The sequence below is a fragment of the Erpetoichthys calabaricus genome, chromosome 11, assembly GCF_900747795.2.
Source record: "Erpetoichthys calabaricus chromosome 11, fErpCal1.3, whole genome shotgun sequence".
Lineage (NCBI taxonomy): Eukaryota > Metazoa > Chordata > Cladistia > Polypteriformes > Polypteridae > Erpetoichthys > Erpetoichthys calabaricus.
In genome coordinates this window covers 81,159,192-81,181,087 of record NC_041404.2, presented here as the reverse complement: position 1 = coordinate 81,181,087, position 21,896 = coordinate 81,159,192, and the positions used below count along the sequence as shown (strand labels likewise).

General features: G+C 35.8%; 1 protein-coding gene across 3 annotated transcripts in view; it reads right to left on the bottom strand.

The window, feature by feature from the left end:
* Positions 1 to 8,295: 8,295 nt before the first annotated feature.
* si:dkey-32e23.4 (dynamin-1-like protein) overlaps positions 8,296 to 21,896 on the bottom strand; it is a 31,861-nt gene continuing 18,260 nt past the window's right edge. For 2 of the 3 annotated variants that reach the window (XM_028813453.2, XM_028813454.2), the window contains 6 exons: positions 20,236 to 20,325; positions 19,864 to 19,962; positions 18,782 to 18,928; positions 12,171 to 12,280; positions 11,171 to 11,330; positions 8,296 to 10,376 (listed from right to left, as the gene is read on the bottom strand). In XM_028813453.2, coding sequence (XP_028669286.1) covers positions 10,320 to 10,376; positions 11,171 to 11,330; positions 12,171 to 12,280; positions 18,782 to 18,928; positions 19,864 to 19,962; positions 20,236 to 20,325 — 663 coding nt within the window. In that variant the 3' untranslated portion in view covers positions 8,296 to 10,319. The remainder of the gene's footprint in view (positions 10,377 to 11,170; positions 11,331 to 12,170; positions 12,281 to 18,781; positions 18,929 to 19,863; positions 19,963 to 20,235; positions 20,326 to 21,896) is intronic. The other variant, XR_007936296.1, reaches the window with a different exon arrangement.

Genomic DNA, 21,896 nt, shown 5'->3' with positions numbered 1-21,896 from the left:
ACTGCAAGGCAGCAGCCACCATGCCACCTGAAGAGAAGATGTTACTACACAAAAGAAAGTGTGGAAAAAGACCAACAATATTTTATTACCTGAAATCTAAACAGTAAAGTCAAGGTATTGTATGGTAAGTTCCAAACCCCACTAACTGAGAAAACTGTCAGCATTGGGTAAGAATTAAGATGATGAAAATTATATTATGAGAAACAAGGAAATTGTTGACAATAAATGAAAAAGTAATACCGTTTTAATTGTTTTACAGAGGCCATGTGAAGGACTAAAGAAAATGAATGTCTTACAGAGACAAACAAATAGAAAAGTATGAAAAATGCAGGTTCTCTTTTTAGAAAATTCTTACTTATTTTAAATTAAATGATGCATACATTTACACAAAAGGAAACAGGAAAACCGTAAATAGATTTTAAATACAATTTTTTTTTAATTTTTGGTAAAACATAAGCAGAATTAGTACCCAAAAAAAACAGTATTGACTCTAGTTTCCTGGAGATGAGCAGCAACATGTTGCCCACGTATGCATTCACTACACTGCTCCTCCATCCATTGGGTGCCAACCATTCTTCTTATCACAGGGGTGCACCAGATGGTCAGACTAGCGAGGTTCGGCCTGATGTAGAAAAGAGTGGAATTTGTTTTTGTACTTTTAAAAGAGTATTCCACCCATACATATGTTTATGGCAGTGTTCAGATTTGTATATCAAACTGACACTAACACTGAAACTCTTTCATTGATCACACTTATCTCGCTTAAAATTGCCCAAAATGTACTATGAACAAGATCTAGCTGGCGAGTGTTGCCATCTAGCTCCAGCACCACTAGGCTACATGTTTTGGGAGCACACCAAAGTATCATAATTTTAGACAAAAATCTTTACATACTTATCAGACATTCGTAGCATCACAATAAATCTTAACCCATTAACATCAGTGTTTGGTGTACTCCCAGACGGGCTTAAAGTGCAGGAGGACAAACTGATTGTAATAGCCTACACCACACTATTAACATGTAGACTTATCCTGCTTAACTGGAAGAATCCCAACCCACTTTGGATCTGATCTTTTTTAAAACATGGCAAGACTTAATTGGAAAATTTAGAGTAAGTATTCATACAGGGGGGATAAAGATTTTTTTTTTTCCCTCTGCTCTTGGGTCACCTCTCCTTCTCTCAAGTTGAATTCGTGTTCTGTTAGGCTTTGTTTTTTCTATGCTTTTTTTTTCCAATTTTTTTTAATTTTCTGTTTTTTTTTCTGTCAAGATTGATTTTGAAATTATTTGTTGTACATGTTCTCCAAATTTTATCTGCTTGACTGTACACTGTTACTTTCTTGAAAAGAAAAAATAAGTTAAAAAAAGGCAGCGTCTCTCCCATATGCAAGGTTTATTGAAGGTTGTCTCCTTCCACGGCTGCCTGCCACAACTGCTGCTGCCTCTCTCAGATCCACGTCAAAAGGCTCACTTGTGATCAGAGGCAATACCAACTGCTCTCACTTTCTCCCACTCTATCGGCCCATCCATGTCTAGGATCCTACCTGAGACTCACTATCAGTCATAAACCAATACCAGTGGGCTTAAGCAGATAAGTAGGTCTTTTAAGTGCTTCATCATTTCTCCCGTTCTGTCCATCTGCAATGCTTCTCAGAACAGATTTATAGATTTTGACAAAAATCTGTCTAATGTTCTGTGTGCCCCTACCAGAATTTTTATTAAAAAAAAATCTATGGTAACTAATGTATCTGGTTTGGCAATTGTATGTGTGATTACTTAAAGGGAAGGTGTTTCACATAATCCCTTCCAACCTGTCCTAGATACAAACCAGTACATTTATGAAATGTCTCGGACTAGGAAAATAGTCCTAACTGGCTCAAAAATCTCAGAGAGACACAAATTTGGTTCTACTCTTAGAAGGAAGGGTGAAGGCATTTGACCAATTTTCCTAACTTAGGAAACTACTCCTAACTTGGTAGGACCTGCCAGAAGATGGCATTCAGGCTGAGATCAGTATGCACATCCTGGGGAAACGCTAGACAACAATGAACTCACAAAAAGATATGTAGATTTGACAGAGATAGAATAATATTTGTAACATAATATTCTTGAACATTACATGATCAATGCATCTGCGCTGATAAGCCATGACCAGTCAGCCACAGCTAAAGTGTTGGTAACTTTACACTTTTGTTCCACAGGAAAAAGGCAGCTTTGCAATAGCAATGATTTGAGTATGTCACACACAAGTATTTTTCGAATTTTGCACCAAACTTTGAACGTCCTTAAAATGTGTGAGATAATATGCAGATTTATACATTTCCCTACCACTCCATGTACAGTAAGGTAATGTTAAAACAAGCTGCATATCATTCATTGTTAAATAAACATGCCCGTTATCAGGCTTAATTCTCATTCAGGCTGTGTATCTTGGTCTTTCAGTGTTTGTTGCAATATTATTCATTATATTGCAAAGTGGCAACAATTATGTGCAGCTTAGCACAATATCCTACCTTATTTTGTTTTCCTTCTTTGAATATCATTATTATCTTAGTGGTGAAGCCTAAGCATTAGCATTAGAAAACTACAAAACTTCACCATGAGTGGTAATTTGCTGCAAGGGGTGCCATAAAATCATGACGGAATTTTTTCTCAGATATGGCCTTCCTACTCCTTGCTGGAATTAGGACTGGAACTAGGACACTTCATAAATACTTCTCATATCCTACTTTAGAATAAGAATTTGTCCTACATCAGCCAGACTTTTTAAATGTAATTCCTGGGAATAATTCTGAGACGCTTGAAAAATTCAGGCCCAGATCCCACATTTGCAGTGATAAAGAAAACTACATCCCACCGTTTTATCTCTTTTTGAAGTTGTGTTTTATAATGAGTAAGTATAATTTCTAATTTTACTACATGTATGAAGACATTTGTAAGGCATAGACTGTATTATATAGGAGCAGATTCATTAGAGATAGATGTGAAGGTCAGCAACTAATTAATTGGGTCAAAAAGGTCTAACATCACAATAACATTTTATCCTAAAAGATTCTCAGGAATTATGTATTTTTGATGAGAAAAGCTTTAATGAATACACCACCCAAAATGGTCATTTTTTAACCTGTCACTTACCTTGTATTGTTGGAAGTGATTGCCAAGACAAATTGTTAATTTCATGTTTTTATTGAGAAAGGAGTTAACAGAATTCCTGATGTAATAGGCACGGATGCAGACCAATGCTGAACAATAGCAAACAAAAGTTACTCATGTTGCGTAAATCAGGTGTCCAGCTGTAAGCTCATACTGTCCCAAGCATATGTTGGCTTGCTAAAATATTGTTAAATAAACCATTTCTTTAAAATAACTCTGGATTGTCATCACTCCGCCTTGACAGCATGTCCACACTGACATGCAAAATCCCTACAAACATCAAGCAGAACAGATTTTTTATAAACGTCTTTAATGATAAAATAGATATGACTCCAGGTTTTAAAGTCATCTTGCAAACTTAGTACTGTAACATTAAAATAAATATCTGGGTCAACCATCACCAGTGATCTTAGATGGACAGAACACACCACCGTGGTTGTCAAAAAGGCCCCTCAACACTTTTACTTTCATGCGAGTCTGGAGAAGGGCCGAATGTCTCCAGCAGTTTTCATCAACTTTTATAAGTGTACTGCATAGTCCAGTCTAACAGGCTGCATGGTGTGCCAACATGGCAGCAGTTCAGTTAAAGACCGCAAGAAATTGCACAGGGTATTCAGAACAGCGTAGATCATCATCGGCACACCAATCTCTAAAGGACATATTTGCCAAGTGCTATCTGAGCAAGGCAAAGCAAAATATAAAGGACCGCAGTCACCTCCCTCACACATATATTTTTCTCTCTTCCCATCATGCAAGATAAGATCCAAACTGTGACATTTGTTTTTAACTGTTTCTACCTGCAGGTAATAAGGCTGCTCAACTGTTATATGTGATAAACTGTCTGTGATTAACTGAATGAATTAAGTGCTACCTCTTATGTGGTTCTAGTGCATGTAATGCTGTATTTTAGTGTTATTTACTGTGATTACTATTAATATTAGATGTAAGTTTGAGCTGTTTTTTGAGCATGATGTTTTATGTTGATTACCGTGTTGCAAGGAACATTACGCAAATAACAAGGTTGCAGTACATTGTATATGTGACTAAAAACATTCTAACCTTGACTTTCCTATCCCACATCATCTTTGGAAGTTTAGTTTAATAACAGAGTAGGAAATCATAATTCAAAATTTTAAAAGAAAACCAACTATCTGTAGCTCAGACCATGTCAAGAAAAAAGATAATGAAAAGTCAGTGTTCTAATGACACCCAATCTCAACAGACTTTTATCACGTTAGGAACAGTCAGTAAAGTATCGCTTTTGCAAACAGTACTAGAAGAAAAAAAAGGTGGAAAAAAATCACAGCTATACCCAAGTATGCTTAGGTTTTTGACTAATTTCAAATGTACTCTCTTAAGTATTTGAACAAATATTGCCTCACAGCTACTGTCTTCACACCAAAGCCATTACAAACTGCTTGAAGGTTTCAGCCTGGTTTTGGCACTAGTCTCACTGTAAATTCAGTTTTAACGTGGGTTGTAAACAACTCAAAATGTCTGTTAATGAAGAAAATGCTACAATTCTTTAGTTTTTACATTTAAGTGCAGCATTTAACCCTATTTGACCACTCTATTCTGTTTTATAATCTGCAAGGGAACACCAGAGCAAGTTGCATCACTCAGCAAAGAAGGCAGTTGCCTTTGTCAAGGCAGGAGAGAAAACACAGCCACGTGTAAGCTTCTTATCACAACACAAGACTGGTATCTGAAGGTTAACCTAGGGAAGCAATTCAAGTTCCCTGATTTCATTGGCGTTACCACACTTATGCCCGACACAGTCCCGATGTTTGAAACAGCAAAACAGGTGCTCCTGTTTAAATTGACAACTCCCTGTAGAAGACCACGGGAAAGAAACAAGGCAAGATACAAGAAACTCAAAGGTGAGTGCCATAGGCAGAGGTGGTATGCACTGTATCTACTGACGGAAATGGGTTGTAGAGGTTTCAAATGGCAGTATCTCTATAAGCTCCTTAAGCTCTTTGGTATCACAGGAAAACCCAGTAGGAAAGCCATGAGTAATACTGCGATGGCTGTGGGCAGCACATGCTACTTAGTCACAAGTCAGAGCCTGCTATGAACAAGTGTATTGCAAGTGAAACAACTCATGGCAAGTAATGGGACCATTACAGCTTTCACTATACATGCTGTTGCTTAGACATACTGCATACACATTTTAACTTATACCCAAAACGACACTCAACTATACCATTTCTTTAAGCCAGGTTGCATTTCTCCTTGTGTACTAAAAAGACTGGATGAATGATAAATGCGTCTCTTAGAATACAGAAAAACAAAAATGATATAGACAGCAACAAGGTCCAGTCAGCTTTTAACTCAGGAGGGCTAAATATTAGCTTCTCTGAATCAGTATGCAGCTTGTGTTTTATTTTGATACCACAATAGTCTGTATTTTGCTGTACATATTATACTGTTTTTTTAGCTAGAAAATGGAGAAAAAAGAATTTTAATAGAATTTAGGATACAGATAGGATACATTTGTGTTCTTTTCTAAAATAATTAACTACTGCATTACATTACTTTCAGCCATCTCAAATTTCTACATAGCTTTAAGATAATTTAAAATGCGACAGCAAAGAGACCATCAAAAGAACAAGTACCCCTCCTGTTCTTAAGTTTTTGCAATTTCAAAATCGTTAGTTTTGCATACAAAATGTTTAAATAGCTTTGTCCCTATTTGCGCAGCAGACAGGAATATGTGCAAGAGTATGGCTGTCCAACACAGGTTATGGGGGCCTACAGTGGAGCCAGGTTTTCATTCCAGCCGCATTCTTAATTTGTAATCAGTTACTTTATCCTGCCTTAATTTTATTTAGTTGCTTTCTAAATCAGAACCCTTAAATTGTTCTTCACCTTAACATCAACCAAAGAATGATGAGATGCAAAGCGAACTAACAGATGAACAGCTAACTTAATCTCATAGGTACCCAAATGTCTATCATACACAATCTGTCTTAATAAAAATACATTTGAAAAGAAAGAGGTCTGAAAAAAAGATCTACTGTAATGTTTCACTGAACATTTTAATGATTGATCTCAGAAAAAAAATAACAGAAATGTTTTGTGTAGAATGAGAGCACCAAGAAGAAGAGTTAAATGAAAGTTTTCATTAGCAGTTAGAATTGGTTTCTAATTATGAAATTGGTTAGAATGAAAAATGGTGGGCCTCACGAATTGAGTTTGAAACCACTAATTTAGCTAGTCTTGTATTGGCTTGCTTTGCATCTTGTTATTGTTTCACTAGTGGTAAAGGAAAAAAAAACAAACTTGTTTTTTTAAGTTTCAGATCCTTTATATTGAGTAAAATTATAGGAAAAAAATTAACCTTTTTAGAAGCAGTAAAAGGTTACAGATATTCAAAAAATACCTGGAATGAAAAATGGCACCCATTGTAGCCTCTAGGACCAGAGTTCCACACCATTGTAAAACAGTGTACATTATGATCCCCAGGTGCTGGGTTTCAAGAATAAAATAAACTAATGTACAAAGTTAAAACGTTTTGTACAGGGCAACATTTAATCAAGCATACTTTGAGTAGAGCTACTTATTCACTGGCTGTATCGCAATTCTGTTTGTTTGTCACTTGCATAAAAAATACAAGGATGGCCATTGTTACGAATTGTAACTGACCTCTTGTATTCTGCTTTTCTTCTTGATATTCTACTGTGGCACTTGGGGCTACTGCTATATTGGCAAGCTACTCCTGGGAAGTCACACTAGAGATAAAAGGAGCTCTGGGATTGAACAATGAAAGGATTTATAATATGACTATAACTGTGTGTGTTATGATGGGGACAAACGTCTCCCCAAATATGTAAATTTTGTATTTGAATGCTTTTGACTTTTCCCCCCCTCAGTTCCATTTTCCATTGGGTGTATTATTAGTTATAGTGTTAATGGACTATGTATCGTCATGATTTGTGTACAGTATGTTAATGAAACTGCTCCATTTTGCTGTGTTATGTTTTAGCATTTTGTTGTTCATGCATTATAGTTACAGTCTTGAGCATATGCTTATCCTCAATGAAGAGCACTATGAAAAAATACATTGAAAACTGTTTTTTGAATAAGCAACTTGGGTGCAATGAAATTACAGTGCAAACATATAAGGATGTAACTATATGCTGAATTTACTAGTAGAAGACTCACTGTTTGCCAACCTTTATAAGAAATTTAAAATTGTTTTCCCATATACCCAAAAAAGCAAATACAATGGCAAATCAGGAGACAATATTGAGACTCCTAATTAAGCAGCTATCAATTCAAATTATCTTTACATTCATAAAACTTTCATTAAACATGCTAAGGTAAGAGTTTTTACTGCCAGTTTCACAAAGGAAATTGCTGCTTCATTCAGATGCCAATCTGATACTTCTCCAGCAATGTGAGCAAGGTTAGATTAAAATATAAGATGTCCAAAATGGTTTACAGCATAGTATAGCATGCATGTTCATGAAGTGTGAACTAAAATGAAAATGATTAGATCTTTGTCACAGTTATAATTAAACAAAGGTGCTTTGGGAGGACTGTCATGCAGGTAAACATGTTTCTGGAGACTGTTCACAACGTTCTAAGGTAGCAATATGACACAATAAGACTATGATTCAAACTATAACTGTTCCTTATAAAGAATTATTACCTTTAGTGTTCTTGTCATTCAACCAAGTACAGTACTAGAAATCATTAACCACCTATTCATCAACAATACAAAATCTCAATGAAAGCTCTTAGATGCAACATGTTAAATAGGATAAGGTGCACATAAATAACTATACTCACATACGCTACTTATGGAACTATTTAATCCATCCATCCATTTTCCAACCCGCTGAATCCGAACACAGGGTCATGGGGGTCTGCTGGAGCCAATCCCAGCCAACACAGGGCACAAGGCAGGAACCAATCCCGGACAAGGTGCCAACCCACCGCAGGCTATGTAATCCCAAGAAGCTAATTTTGAAGAACCATTTGTATTGCATATTATCTTCCCTTAAATTCCTTTCCTTTTAACAAGTAAACCTCTAAAATGAGAACACAGACAATTAAAAATATGACACTGCTCAAGAAGGCATGACATGCAACCAGGGACAACCTAGAGTACTAGAAAAATAAAACAATGTGAATACTGTCAGATTTTATCTTTTATCTGTTTGCAATGTTTCAAGCTTATCCACATAATTGTCACTTTATACTATTCAATTTCTTATTTATATTTTAACATTGGACATTAACACAGTTACAAAAATATACCAAACTATTACATTAACATACAAATAGATCTTTGATTTAGCAAATAACTAAAAATGTATTTAGCATGGCTTTATTATACTGTTTGCATTGCCTCATCTTCAATGTATTTGTCATTCTTTTGTTTTTTTAGTCTTATTCTTGATTGCCTTGTACAGTCCTTCATAAGTGTTCAGTATGAAAGGCACTATATAAAATAAATTAATACAGACAGTGTAATTTTTTTTTGTTTTATATCTACAAAAAAAGAGACACACACAGTCACATTTACACCTTGGTTTAGTATAAACAAATAGTGCAGGCAAGCAGGCAGTTTCAGCATGAAGTCCCATTTCTGATCAATACTTCAACTCTCAAACTCCTTTACAGAAGTACTCATCCCGGCATGCAGCTCCTCTCCTAATATGCTCCTTCCCAGAATGTCCCTACCCCTTTTTTAGCCATTCACTTATCAGTCACAATATTTTCCATTTAATCTAGTTAACTTCATTCCATTCTTTCTATTCATTTATATTACTATAATAAATCAATTTGACAGTCTCTATGAAAGGTCCCATGGATGCTATACAAACACATTTGGATAAATGTTCTGTTTATTCTTACTCTGACAAAGGATCTAAAATCTGTCCAGCACATATTATCAAGCCTTCAGTCACATTCACTTAATTTCAATGGACAAACTGGAAAGAAAACAGTTTCGGAATCTAATTAGAATTAATATTAAATATTAGGATTTTTTTTCTAAGTAGCAATAGTTGTCTCAGAAAATGCTGTTTTTTATGTGTCATTACTGTGGTTTGCTCAGGTCCAGAAACTAACACTCTTTGGTCGTGTTAAAGGTGAATCATGTTTGTACATCACAAATACAGTACTCCAAAACCAGCATTTACTCAGAAGTCCCACCTAAACGAATAAGACAAGTCACTCCAAACATGCTGTTCTTTCAGTAAATCAGTGCAGTAACGAAAAGTTCAAAGGTGAAACAAGTGTGAGTGTGGCAGAGTAGGCAAGAAGCTACATAAATATTTTTTAAGGTTTCAAGTGTAAAACAGGGAGAGACTATCCCAGTTAGCAGTGAAAAAACTGTCTTAATATTACAACTAGAACATTCTCCTGTGTGGTTTAAAAGGATGGAAAAAATACATGGTGTTTTATATTAAAATTAAAATAAAAAATAAAAAAAAAGCACCAGTAATTGTTGGTCTGAAATAAAGCACAGTTGGAATGAATTCAGCTCTGCCAGTAAAACTTTTAGGCACATCCAGACACAGCCACCAGGGTCTGTGCACAATTATTTCTCATATGCTTTAGACTTCTGCATAATGACAATTTAACAGCTAAGAGCAGGTTTAATGGAAATCCAGTTCAACATGCACCTTTGTAATTTGTACCACTGTGCCAATGGACTCCAATATACAAGGAGCCATTCCAGAGACTGGCCTGTGATAGGAAAAGATTAATTCAGAATAATACTAAAAATAAAGCTTTCACGGAGGAAACAAAAAATATGAATAAGGTCATCTGGACATACTGCTTCATAGGAAATGATAAACAGTTTAGATAAGGACTTGCTAAATTGCAATAGCATCATTACAAATTATGGAGAGAGGTATCTAATTCATTTGACAACAAACAGACTTTTGAAAAATATGCCTCAAGGACATCAGCGAGCTGCTTTAAAAATGGCACAAAAATCACTACGTTTTTCATAACATAGAAATCCCTGAATGGTATGAAATACCAATTAAAAAACTCCCACCTAGAAGCTCATGCATTGTGACAAGGAGTAATTTTGTTCAACTGGCCAGAATGTACAGATTGTAAGGTGTAAGGAAGGAGTAGGGACAAAAAGTTCCAAATGTTAACTTCATCTGGTCCTCTCTGATACAGCTGCCTTCTACTACCATAGCTGCGTCTCTCTAATTTCTGAGATGATATGACTGGCCTTCTGAAGTGCCTATGAAGAGAATAATAATTGATTATGAGCATTTTCCAAAACATTTTCCAAAACTAACTATTTGACTCTACCATTATTATAAAACAAGATAAACACTGGCTCTTTGATAATGTTCATTTACAGTAAACACACAGACACTACGTTCTCTGCTATAAACATTTTTAACATATACATCTTTCCATTCAGCCTGTAAGTACATTATTATTTTTCAGTTAATTCAGTATAATTTTACATTTACAGTAAACACAAAAAGCAATTAACACTCTGTCAGCCAGACATTTTTTTAAACCCACTAAAAAACCTCACATTGGTCCAGTGTGGTGCTGAGGTATCACCCACTGCGCAGCTATACTTAGGTCCCAATCCAGGTGGTCTGTCGTGTGGTGGGTGTAGCAATGCGCTGTTAACCATCCTGAACAGGGTTGTGGGGAAGCTAGAGTCTATCCCAGCAAGCACAGGACGCAAGGCAGAAACAAACTGTGGACAAGGCGACAGACTATTGCAGGGTGAACACACACACACAAACACAAATACTCACTCACTAGGGCCAATTTAGCATCACCAATCCACATAACCTGCATGTGTTAGGATTATGAGAGGAAAACAGAGCACCCAGAGGAAAACAGAGCACCCAGAGGAAACCCCCCCCCCACCCCCCTCAGACACTAGAAGAGCATTAAAATTCCATTCAGGGAGGACCCAGGACAAACACTCATTCATGCAGAGATAAAATACAGTTTATCTTTTGTGCTTATAGTGCACCACATCTGTATATTACAGAAAAAGAAACCAACCTTTAGCATATTAGCAGCCTCAGTACGCTGAAGAGCCATATCCTCAGATTCAGTTAGCAACCCATCCAACAGTTGGGACTTGTATAACTGGCCAACTAACTCACTCTGAAGATGTTCCTTCACAAAATTCACAAGAAAGTGCATAACGGTCTTGGGAACACTGCAATAAGTTAAAAAAAAAAAAATGTAAAAATAATAAATATATTAACACACATATTTAAAATTAACAGTGATTATTGAACATAACTACACGTATAAGTAGAGTGTATAAAGTTTATTTAGTATCATTTTACAATTATCATATATTTAAAAGCTAAACCCAACCATGCTTGTGGTGGCTGAAATAACTTTTATAGACACCAAACTTAAATTTAATTGATGTAAAAATTGCATCCATTGATAGATTGTTAATTGCGGATGGTCTATGACACAATTTACCTATTTCTTAAAAATTAGATTTTTGAAAGAAGTACCATATAGTTAAAACCCATTTTAAAGTCTGCCTGCACATGCTTAAACAGCGGACAGGAAAGTGACTTCCTGGCTGTGCTAATGACTCTGTGGCTGTTTCAATAACTTACATTCCTTCTTAAGTGAAATTTGAAACAATAATGTATAATTATTAATTCAGGCATCACAGAATGTTTATTTGTTTTAGGACAGATGATTTCAAAAAAATATACCAGTGCTTTTAAATGAGAGTTTTTAAATTTTCAAAAATTTGTATAGTGTACTCTATTCAAAATATCTCAATGAAAATTAAAGTTCCTAACAAATGAAAGTGAAGAAAAAGTGCTCCAGATTTCATCAAGCCAAACTGACAGACATGACATTGTAAATGCATTTGAAAAGTAAAACAAAAAAACATATCAATGCTTGAGCACAACAGAAAAAGTCAAAACGTGTGCAGAATTAAGCATAAGCAACCTAAAATCTGTGCTTGAAACATGAAAAACAAACATATATTGTAGAGAAAATAAATGCTTTTGCTTCCTCTTACCTGTCCTGTATACTCTTGCGCACAATCAAAAAATAGGATTTGATCAGTCTTTGTATAACCTCACAGTCTCGGTGTTCACGAGGTGTTAATTTACGAGAAACGGGAACAGGCTGGAAGAATAAAGAGAAGAGAATTTTTTTTTCTTTCTTTTTCTGAAATTGCAAAAACCTACATTTTACACTATAATGCAAAACTGTCAAACCTGTATTTTAATTAGGCAATACTGAAAACATTTTTTCTTTTTTTAACCACACACACACACACACAAACACACTTTTTTGGGTGAAAAATTATTTTAGTAAAATATTACTTTGGAAAGTAATATTCACTTGCACATTTATATTTACAATGACCTGAAAATATTAATTTAAAATTATTTAAAATAATTTTCCTAATGGTTTCTGATATTGCAATATAAATGGTAAAAATGCTACAGCTACAGTAATGCACTTTTTTTTTTTTTGGTGGAGAATTCAAACAAACCAATTACAAAGTGCCACTTTGTAAACAGCCAATCCTTACTGAGAGTTTGTATGCAAAACAGACTGGAACATAACCATGCAATGTGGTTAAACAGGCCTTTGAGTCTGCCAAGTGCAAGTAACCTGAAAATCAAGTATTTATCCAGTACTGTATGCATGTGAATCATTTTAAAAGTGCAGATAGTACCATGTTTAACTATTATTCTATTATTGTATTTGCTTTCATTTATATTTTCAGCATATTTATAATTAATTGTGAATGACTTAAGTGCTTACATCCATTTACATTCCCTCTGTTATTGAAATGCATGCTACCACACCACCAGTAATTTTTAAGTTGTAATGCTGCCAAGAAAGATGCTCCAAGCCATTAACAAAGAATTTGGGAAATATGTATGCAGGTTAAGAAAGCTTAAAAGTACAAAATATTTCTCTGGCCATCTACAATAAGAATAGACTACAGTCTGTTATCTGATGCTGCCCAGCAGTGTAAGGAAGCTCAGTTCATCTGAGGTAATTATCCAAATTTGCCTCACTGATGTGATGAAATTAATGTAGGTGGCAAGTTTTAGTTTTTGACTAAAGGGATAAATTCAGTTTACTAGCATGTATTCTAAAACTTGGAACCATATGTGTTATGTAATTTCCTTTATCCTAATACAGTATGCTTTAACCTATGCTGTGATATTCAACCATATTCAAAGGAGATGTTGTACCTTAAAAACAAATCCCCACATCACCCACTTTCTGTAACCAATCCTATCTGCCTTTCCAAATCTAACAAACAAAGAGTACACCTCACATTCTCAAGTCCCACTCCAAAATTCTGCATAATAATCCTTGAAATTTTTAACAGAGAGGTACAAGAATTTATCTCTGCAATAAAATTACCATATACCATTCCATTCTGTCATGGTACATAAAACATGAGACATTAGATAGACAAGCTTTTCTTTTGTTTGTGAGGTCCAAAACACATGCTTTCCTTATTCTTCATCACTGAATTCTATGCATTGTACTTCCATATGAGTATACATTGGTTGTTATCTCTCACACACACACACACAGTGTCTGTCCCTACGGCTAAAAACGAAAATCAAATCAGTTTAATTTTATTGGAGTGAGTGGTGGATTAGTTGGAGTGAGTCACTTGGTATATTACATTACATGACTGGCTTAATGGGAGCACTGTGTACTTGCTAAGATTGCATAAATGAGGCTATGACTGAGGAGGAAAAACAAAAACATCAATGGAAAAATAGTGCAATGTGACATAACCTTAAGAAGCATGTCCTATTCTATAGCTATATGCTACAAACCAAATGAACTTATTCACTTCTGCTAAGGGTCACTATTTTCCACAGTTCTTTCGTCAGCATTTGTTGTTAAATAATTAAACTTAAGAGACAAAGGTGGTGAGGCAAGAAACGCTAAGATTTACAGTGTCTGAAAACCGTGATTTATTTATTTATTTATTTTTTTAAACAGGTACCCCAGGAGCACACCCAGCCTTGACCTGGTATTCACACTCACACACAGAGACACAAATAAATAAAATCAAATGGATGGATAATAGTGTATATATTAAACAAATAAAGAAAGAAAAAAACAGCAGTTAGACAACTAATGTGCACATAAAATCCCTCCACAATTCTCCCAACAGCAAAAATTACTTGTGATTACCAAACACTAGACAAATAATACCTGTCAAAGTACTAAGCACAAAACAGTTAACAATAAACACTCACAGTAACAGTCCAAACACAGTCCGATAAAGTAAATGCAGATGATGGTGAAAATAAACTGAAATCCTAAGAGAATATCTTCCTGAATGTTGGAAAGTTTTGTCCAGATGTTGCATGAAAAATCTGTAGAAAATTGGAGTACTCCCCGAATGAAGATGTTTACCAGGTACAGGTCAAGCACATAAAGCTAGAAAGAAACTGTAATCCAATGGGTGATTTGTAATCCAGAAGTGAAGGTGAAGCATGGAAATAGAAAACACGGGTGACTACTTCTTGTGGCGCACCTCTAAAGTCTGTGCCATTGCTCATCCCCACCCCACCCCCACCCCCAACAACCCCAGCGGCAACACTCAAAGCTGGCCAATGGTGAAGCACTACTGGGACTGCTGGGATTTGCAGTTAGTTTAAGTATGACCATACCAAAATATTTTGACAAAGAACCAAAAGGCATGCCCACGTTCCTTGTGTGCTAGTGAAAAATCTCACTGTCGGCCCTAAAAATCTCATAACAAAGCATCACCTCTATCCTCGAGATGACAGGAACTGGACATTAAGCTAAAATATCATTACTGCTTTATACTTTAAGTTATAAGGCTAATTAATACATCTTGTGACAAGGGTAATGCCAGCAAATGCATTAGCATAAAGTGAAATCAATCTTCTATGCAATAGCTTTTATAAGTTTCTTGTTCCAAGCTGAATTGAAAAAATTAACTCATGAGAGCATATACTTACAGCTGCCAGCTCCCATCCACACAGAAACTTCAAAGTGTGTCTGCCACACACATACAAACACACACTCACATAAGCTGTGGAAAAATAATTGCCAAGTAGATCCAAGCACACAGACACGGAGAAATTTGTAAATAAGGCAAAGATTCTTAGATTTATGCATGGCTCACAGATGACACTTTAGATTCCACAAATCTGAATCTGGCTGTATATTCCCAAGCAGTGTATTACAAAGTAAAGCAACATCCTAGAAGGAATGGAGGAAAGCAAAACCAGAAACACCAATTTGGACAACCTACAAAAATAACAGATTTTAAGGCTGAAGCAAATGTTCAATTCAAAAAGTAAGTCTCATGTGACTTTAGTTTCCTGTTTATGATGTGTACTTTTTTTTTTAATTATTTAACAACATTTTAGTAAAAAATGCATGCGTTTTGCACATTTTGAGCATATAAGTGGATATTAACATGTACAGGTGCTGGTCATAAAATTTATTTCAGTAATTCCATTCAAAAAGTGAAACTTGTATATTAGATTCATTCATTACACACAGACTGATGTATTTCAAATATTTATTTCTTTTAATTTTGATGATTATAACTGACAACTAATGAAAGTCCCAAATTCAGTATCTCGGAAAATTAGAATATTGTGAAAAGGTTCAATATTGAAGACACCCGGTGCCACACTCTAATCAGCTAATTAACTCAAAATACCTTTAAATGGTCTCTCAGTCTAGTTCTGTAGGCTACACAATCATGGGGAAGACTGCTGACTTGACAGTTGTCCAAAAGACAACCATTGACACCTTGCACAAGGAGGACAAGACACAAAAGGTCATTGCTAAAGAGGCTGGCTATTCACAGAGCTCTGTGTCCAAGCACATTAATAGAGAGGCGAAGGGAAGGACAAGATGTGGTAGAAAAAGTGTACAAGCAATAGGGATAACCGCACCCTGGAGAGGATTGTGAAACAAAACCCATTCAAAAATGTTGGGGAGATTCACAAAGAGTGGACTGCAGCTGGAGTGCTTCAAGAACCACCACGCACAGACGTATGCAAGACATGGGTTTCAGCTGTCGCATTCCTTGTGTCAAGCCACTCTTGAACAAGAGACGGCATCAGAAGCGTCTCGCCTTTGGACTGCTGCTGAGTGGTCCAAAGTTATGTTCTCAGATGAAAGTAAATTTTGCATTTCCTTTGGAAATCAAGGTCCCAGAGTCTGGAGGAAGAGAGGAGAGGCACAGAATCCACGTTGCGTGAGGTCCAGTGTAAAGTTTATACAGTCAGTGATGGTTTGGGGTGCCATGTCATCTGCTGGTGTTGGTCCATTGTGTTTTCTGAGGTCCAAGGTCAACACAGACATCTACCAGGAAGTTTTAGAGCACTTCATGCTTCCTGCTGCTGACGAACTTTATGGAGATGCAGATTTCACATTCCAACAGGACCTGGCACCTGCACACCGTGCCAAAGCTACCAGTACCTGGTTTAAGGACCATGGTATCCCTGTTCTTGATTGGCCAGCAAACTCGCCTGACCTTAACCCCATAGAAAATCTATGGGGTATTGTGAAGAGGAAGATGCAATACACCAGACCCAACAATTCAGAAGAGCTGAAGGCCACTATCAGAGCAACATGGGCTCTCATAACACCTGAGCAGTACCATAGACTGATCGACTCCATGCCACGCCGCATTGCTGCAGTAATCCAGGCCAAAGGAGCCCCAACTAAATATTGAGTGCTGTACATGCTCATACTTTTCATGTTCATACCTTTCAGTTGGCCAACATTTCTAAAAATCCTTTTTTTGCATTGGTCTTAATTGATATTCTAATTTTCCGAGATACTGAATTTGGGACTTTCATTAGTTGTCAGTTATAATCATCAAAATTAAAAGAAATAAACATTTGAAATACATCAGTCTGTGTGTAATGAATGAATCTAATATACATTTTTGAATGGAATTACTGAAATAAATCAACTTTGTCATGATATTCTAATTTTATGACCAGCACCTGTAGATTATGCGAATCGAGTATAATGATTTTTTTTTTCTCTTTTCCATTTTCGCATTGTTTGCTGTTTTACAACATTGAACACCATTTGGCTTATTTCATTAACATTTTTTTCTTTGTGCAATATATAAACAGGAGATTAATATTTTTACTTGGCCATTACTACAAACTGCATGGGATAAGTAACATATTAAAAAAATATAATTTCTGGGGAATATTCCTTTAACTATATTAATTATACTTATCTGTTTTAGCAGTGAACGGTAACTTGGTGTCAAAAGTCCACTGGCAACAGAAATTTAGTGTTTGATTTTGAGAAATGAAGTATGCGGTAATAGCAGCCATGCTAATTGCACATCTATGAGATTATGTGCTTCTGTTAATGCATTACAGTGTCTCATTAGAGGGATTTGGGATGTGTTTTAAAGCATTATGAGCTGAGCCACACAAATAGCTGACCAATGTGTCATCTTAAAACACAAAATAAACACATTTTATTTAGGAGTGAACATAAGGTGCAGCTCATTTTGAAACCATTGTAGACTAGCCACAGGTATACAGATAGCCACATTGTATGAAACTTTCCTCAATTTTTAATGCTACAACTATAACTTGGTGGAGTTTTTCACCCATATCACAAAACATATGCAGGTGCAGCCAAAGAGGCACCTGCTCCACACATCTCTAAGCTGAATATGCCTATTAGCAAGTTGATTAGCCACATCCATTACATTCAGAGGATGAAGATGAAGACTTCTTTCCTTTGTTGGGGCTATGTGTAGTAGCTATATCAAAAACAATTACTCTTGCCATTATTAAACTCCCTCATTTAAATACATGACACTGCATGTTAACTCTCAAACCATGCTCGAATCATGTATTTTATTTCTGGACAAATTCTATAAAGGGATAAAGCTGTAATGAATGTTAAAAGTAATTTTGTTGCAAAATCAGCTTTATTGTGTCAAATACACACTGCATCGGACATCCATGCATTATAACCAGAGCTGATTTAATATAAATCTGGGTTAATGATGTCAACTCTGTAGCAGCTACAGAAAGGATGTTTTTAGAATTGTGTATCTTCTCTGAAAAAAAATAATTTTTGCACTTAAAGTTGTTGCTTTATGCATTTGTGCATAAATGTTTTTCTACATTCTCTTAAAAGTCTTTTCAGAATATTTTGCTTCCCACACATTTTGCTTGTTGGGTTTTCAAAACTACTGACTTTTCTTTTTGTCTAAATATGACAAGTGTGGCATAGGAGAAAACACACAAAACATACTGTACCATCACATAATTATCAGAAATCCATTCTGTATTGATCTGAGATACCACAAATATTCCTAAATCAATTTTCAATAAATCAACTGACAGCATATGGCATCAATCTAAGAAACAGTATTCCATTTAGGGCATATTTTGAAACAAAAAAAGCAAAAAAAAAAAAAATCAGAAAATTGGATCATAAATATGACCAAATAACTAAACACCAAGACAAAGAATTATACATTTTATATGACCCTTAACAACCCATTTAGCTTGTCACATTGACATTGCATTGTACAAATCAAGTGCTTTAAAATAAATTTCACCATCAGGGCAGCAACAGTTACAAAATACACAATGAACTCACTGCATCCAGCAGGTTGACTGCGTGTCCTCTTGATGGGCTGTTGAATGCAGAGTTCTGTGGAGTTCCTTTGGTTTTCTCTTCACTTATTCGCTCATCTGCTGGCTTCTCACTTTTCCACCTGCGACCACTGTCTTGTACTGTCTCAGTCTACAAAAGGCACAAAAATGACCAATTAACAACAGTATGTATTTGAACACCATACACATCAAGGCAGACATAGAAAACAAAGGAGGAAACTTAGCAAATAACACAACTATTAATACATTTTTAAATAGCCTGTATCCCAAAGTTACACGGATGAAAGAAAGATACTGGTACAAGTATAAGTCATGATCTGCAGTATTGTGTCGTTAAACATGTCCAAAACATTTTGGCATCCATTGTGTTCACAACCAAAAAAACAAAAAAATGTTAAAAAATGGAAATTCTAATGTGGAAAAACTTTGCTTCTCTATTTAATGGCTAAACACTGCTATATCAAGATAATTTATTCTTACTGCCCATCATTCTGTGTCCCCCACCAGGGACTGAAGAACAACCCTCAAATTTATATCCTCTACAGAGCAGACACACAAACAACCTGCTAACTAGGCTAAAAAAATAACTTATTTATTGTTGCTCTTATTGACAAATGGCAGTACATTAGTTATATGTTGAACAGTGCTATAATACAGGATTGTTGGGAGTGAATATAAAAATTGACAAAAAAGGGGTAGCCATGGAAAATAGCTCTATAATTGCAGGCTGGTCTGGAGTTAAGACTAAACAATACCAGGAATATACAGAATGAAACTCTAAGGGAAAAAGGCATGAGTTTGTGGGGTTGGAAAATATCTGACACACCCACCACTCCCATCCAACGTAATAAACCATCTGAAGAAGTCAACATCAATATTCAGTTAGATGTACTCTAGAAGAACACATCTGCTCTCAAAATGCCTACTTTGACTCAAAAGTGTATCCACCCATTAGATAGAGATAGATAGATACTTTATTAATCCCAAGGGGAAATTCACAAATTATACAACATTGTAGACACACATCATATATTTTTTTTTATAATAGAGAGAAATTGTTGGTACCTGTGCACTATTTACTGATGCAGAGACCAAAGCTGCATCTGTGAAATCAGGGTGTTTTGTATTGATGTATGCCAGTTCAATTGCTACAAGATTGTGAACCTGGTTTAAAAAAAAAAAGAAAAAAAAAAAAATCACACACACACACACAACAATGGACTGGTTATTACTATCAACTGTTCCACAACATAATGTAAGTGCAAGTACATACAACATTCTGCTCCTCTAAAATTTGCAATCTGGGTACTCAAAAAGATACGGTCTCAATAGGTTTAACTTTTTTCCCCAAAAGAATATGCATGTACAAAGAGAAGACATACAGCTTGCCATTTACTACAGACTTGAACTAGATTTGAATAGTAAAAATAAGCTTACCATATCATTAGTGATCGGAAGCCTCTTTCTCAATAAGCCAGTTACAACCTCAACAATTGAGTCATGTAATTTGGGGAAACGTAGGAGCTCCTGAGGGAGAGGAAAAAAGTCTTTGAATATCACAAGTGAATCTGCAAATTTTATTTGTTCTCAGTCAGGGCTTACAACAGTGGTTCAGGTAAAACATGTATTATGACATACCGTAACCACCTTAAAACAGTTATTAATCACTTATTTTCATCGCACCTTCATAACAAGCAGTTACAAAATTAAACATAAATAAATAAAGAACTATAGGTTACTCATCTATACAACAGGGAGAACTGGAAAGGAAAGTGACTTGTAGAGGGAACACTAAAATTTACTGTGGAGATGAACCTGCCAAAATTTTACCTCAGATTCACAACAATCCATTATCTGTAATCCAAGTCTTATTATAGATGTCTAACAAAACATGTTTTATTTTTGCAAATTTAATGTGGTTTTCTATGTATTTATTCATTTATTAGTCCACTGCAACAACACATACGTACTAATGCTTCTACTATGCTACCACAGAACAATAACATCTAAACACATTCTTGAAATTGCATTGGCCACTATAATCTCAAATAATCATTACAGTGGAACCTCGGTTTGTGAGTAACTTGGTTTACGAGTGTTTTGCAAGACGAGCAAAAATGTTTAATAAATTTTGACTTGATAAACGAGCGAGGTCTTGCAGTACGAGTAGTACGTATACTCACTGTCTGCTGAGCGTCATGTGATCACAACTGACCTGATGGTTCTTCTCTCTCTCGCTGCGGGATTGTGGGTAATCGTCTCCTATTCTCCATCTGAGTCGGCATGCCTCACTCATAGTAAACATCCGTATGAGCGTATACTGTTTACTACAGCATTAGCATTGTGACTGTGTGTGCGTGCGTGCGCGCGCGCTTGTGTGTGTGTGCTCGCGCACGTGTGTGCTGTGACGTGTGACTCCCCGTCTTGCACACTAAAACACAAAGCGGAGTCTCAGTACTTTAGCAACACCGGGTTTATTCAGCTTGAAACAGACACAGCAGTCAGGCAGGGCCCTGCGCATTTATAATGTTCCTTGTATCACCCATCGACGGCAGGCGCTTATAGCATGTCCGCAATCTTTTCAGATTCGCATTTACGGCGAACTGCTACAGCGCTGGGAGACTGCGTTTGCTTTGGGATGCTCTTCTGCGTGTTGTCCCATTGGGTGGAATCCCACAAGAGTTTAGAAACTCACTCACACAAGCCATGATTCTTTTCAAAGTTAAAGTGCAGGTTAATTTGTTTTATGTATTTTTACTTTATATTTTGTATTAATCATTTTTATATGAATAGTTTTGGGTTGTGGAACAAATCATCTGAGTTTCCATTATTTCTTATGGGGAAATTCACTTTGATATACGAGTGCTTTGGACTACGAGCATGTTTCCGGAACGAATTATGCTCGCAAATCGAGGTTCCACTGTATATCTCTTTAAATCAATTGTCATGTGGATCTTAAAAAAACAAAGTAAAATTTACTATAGTTTTAACCCAAAATATTATTCATTAAGCTTCAATAATTGTGTACTGAAGGCCTTTAACTCAGACTGCAATACACTTTACATAAGCTACTAGTTTTTTATATAATAACTCGATAT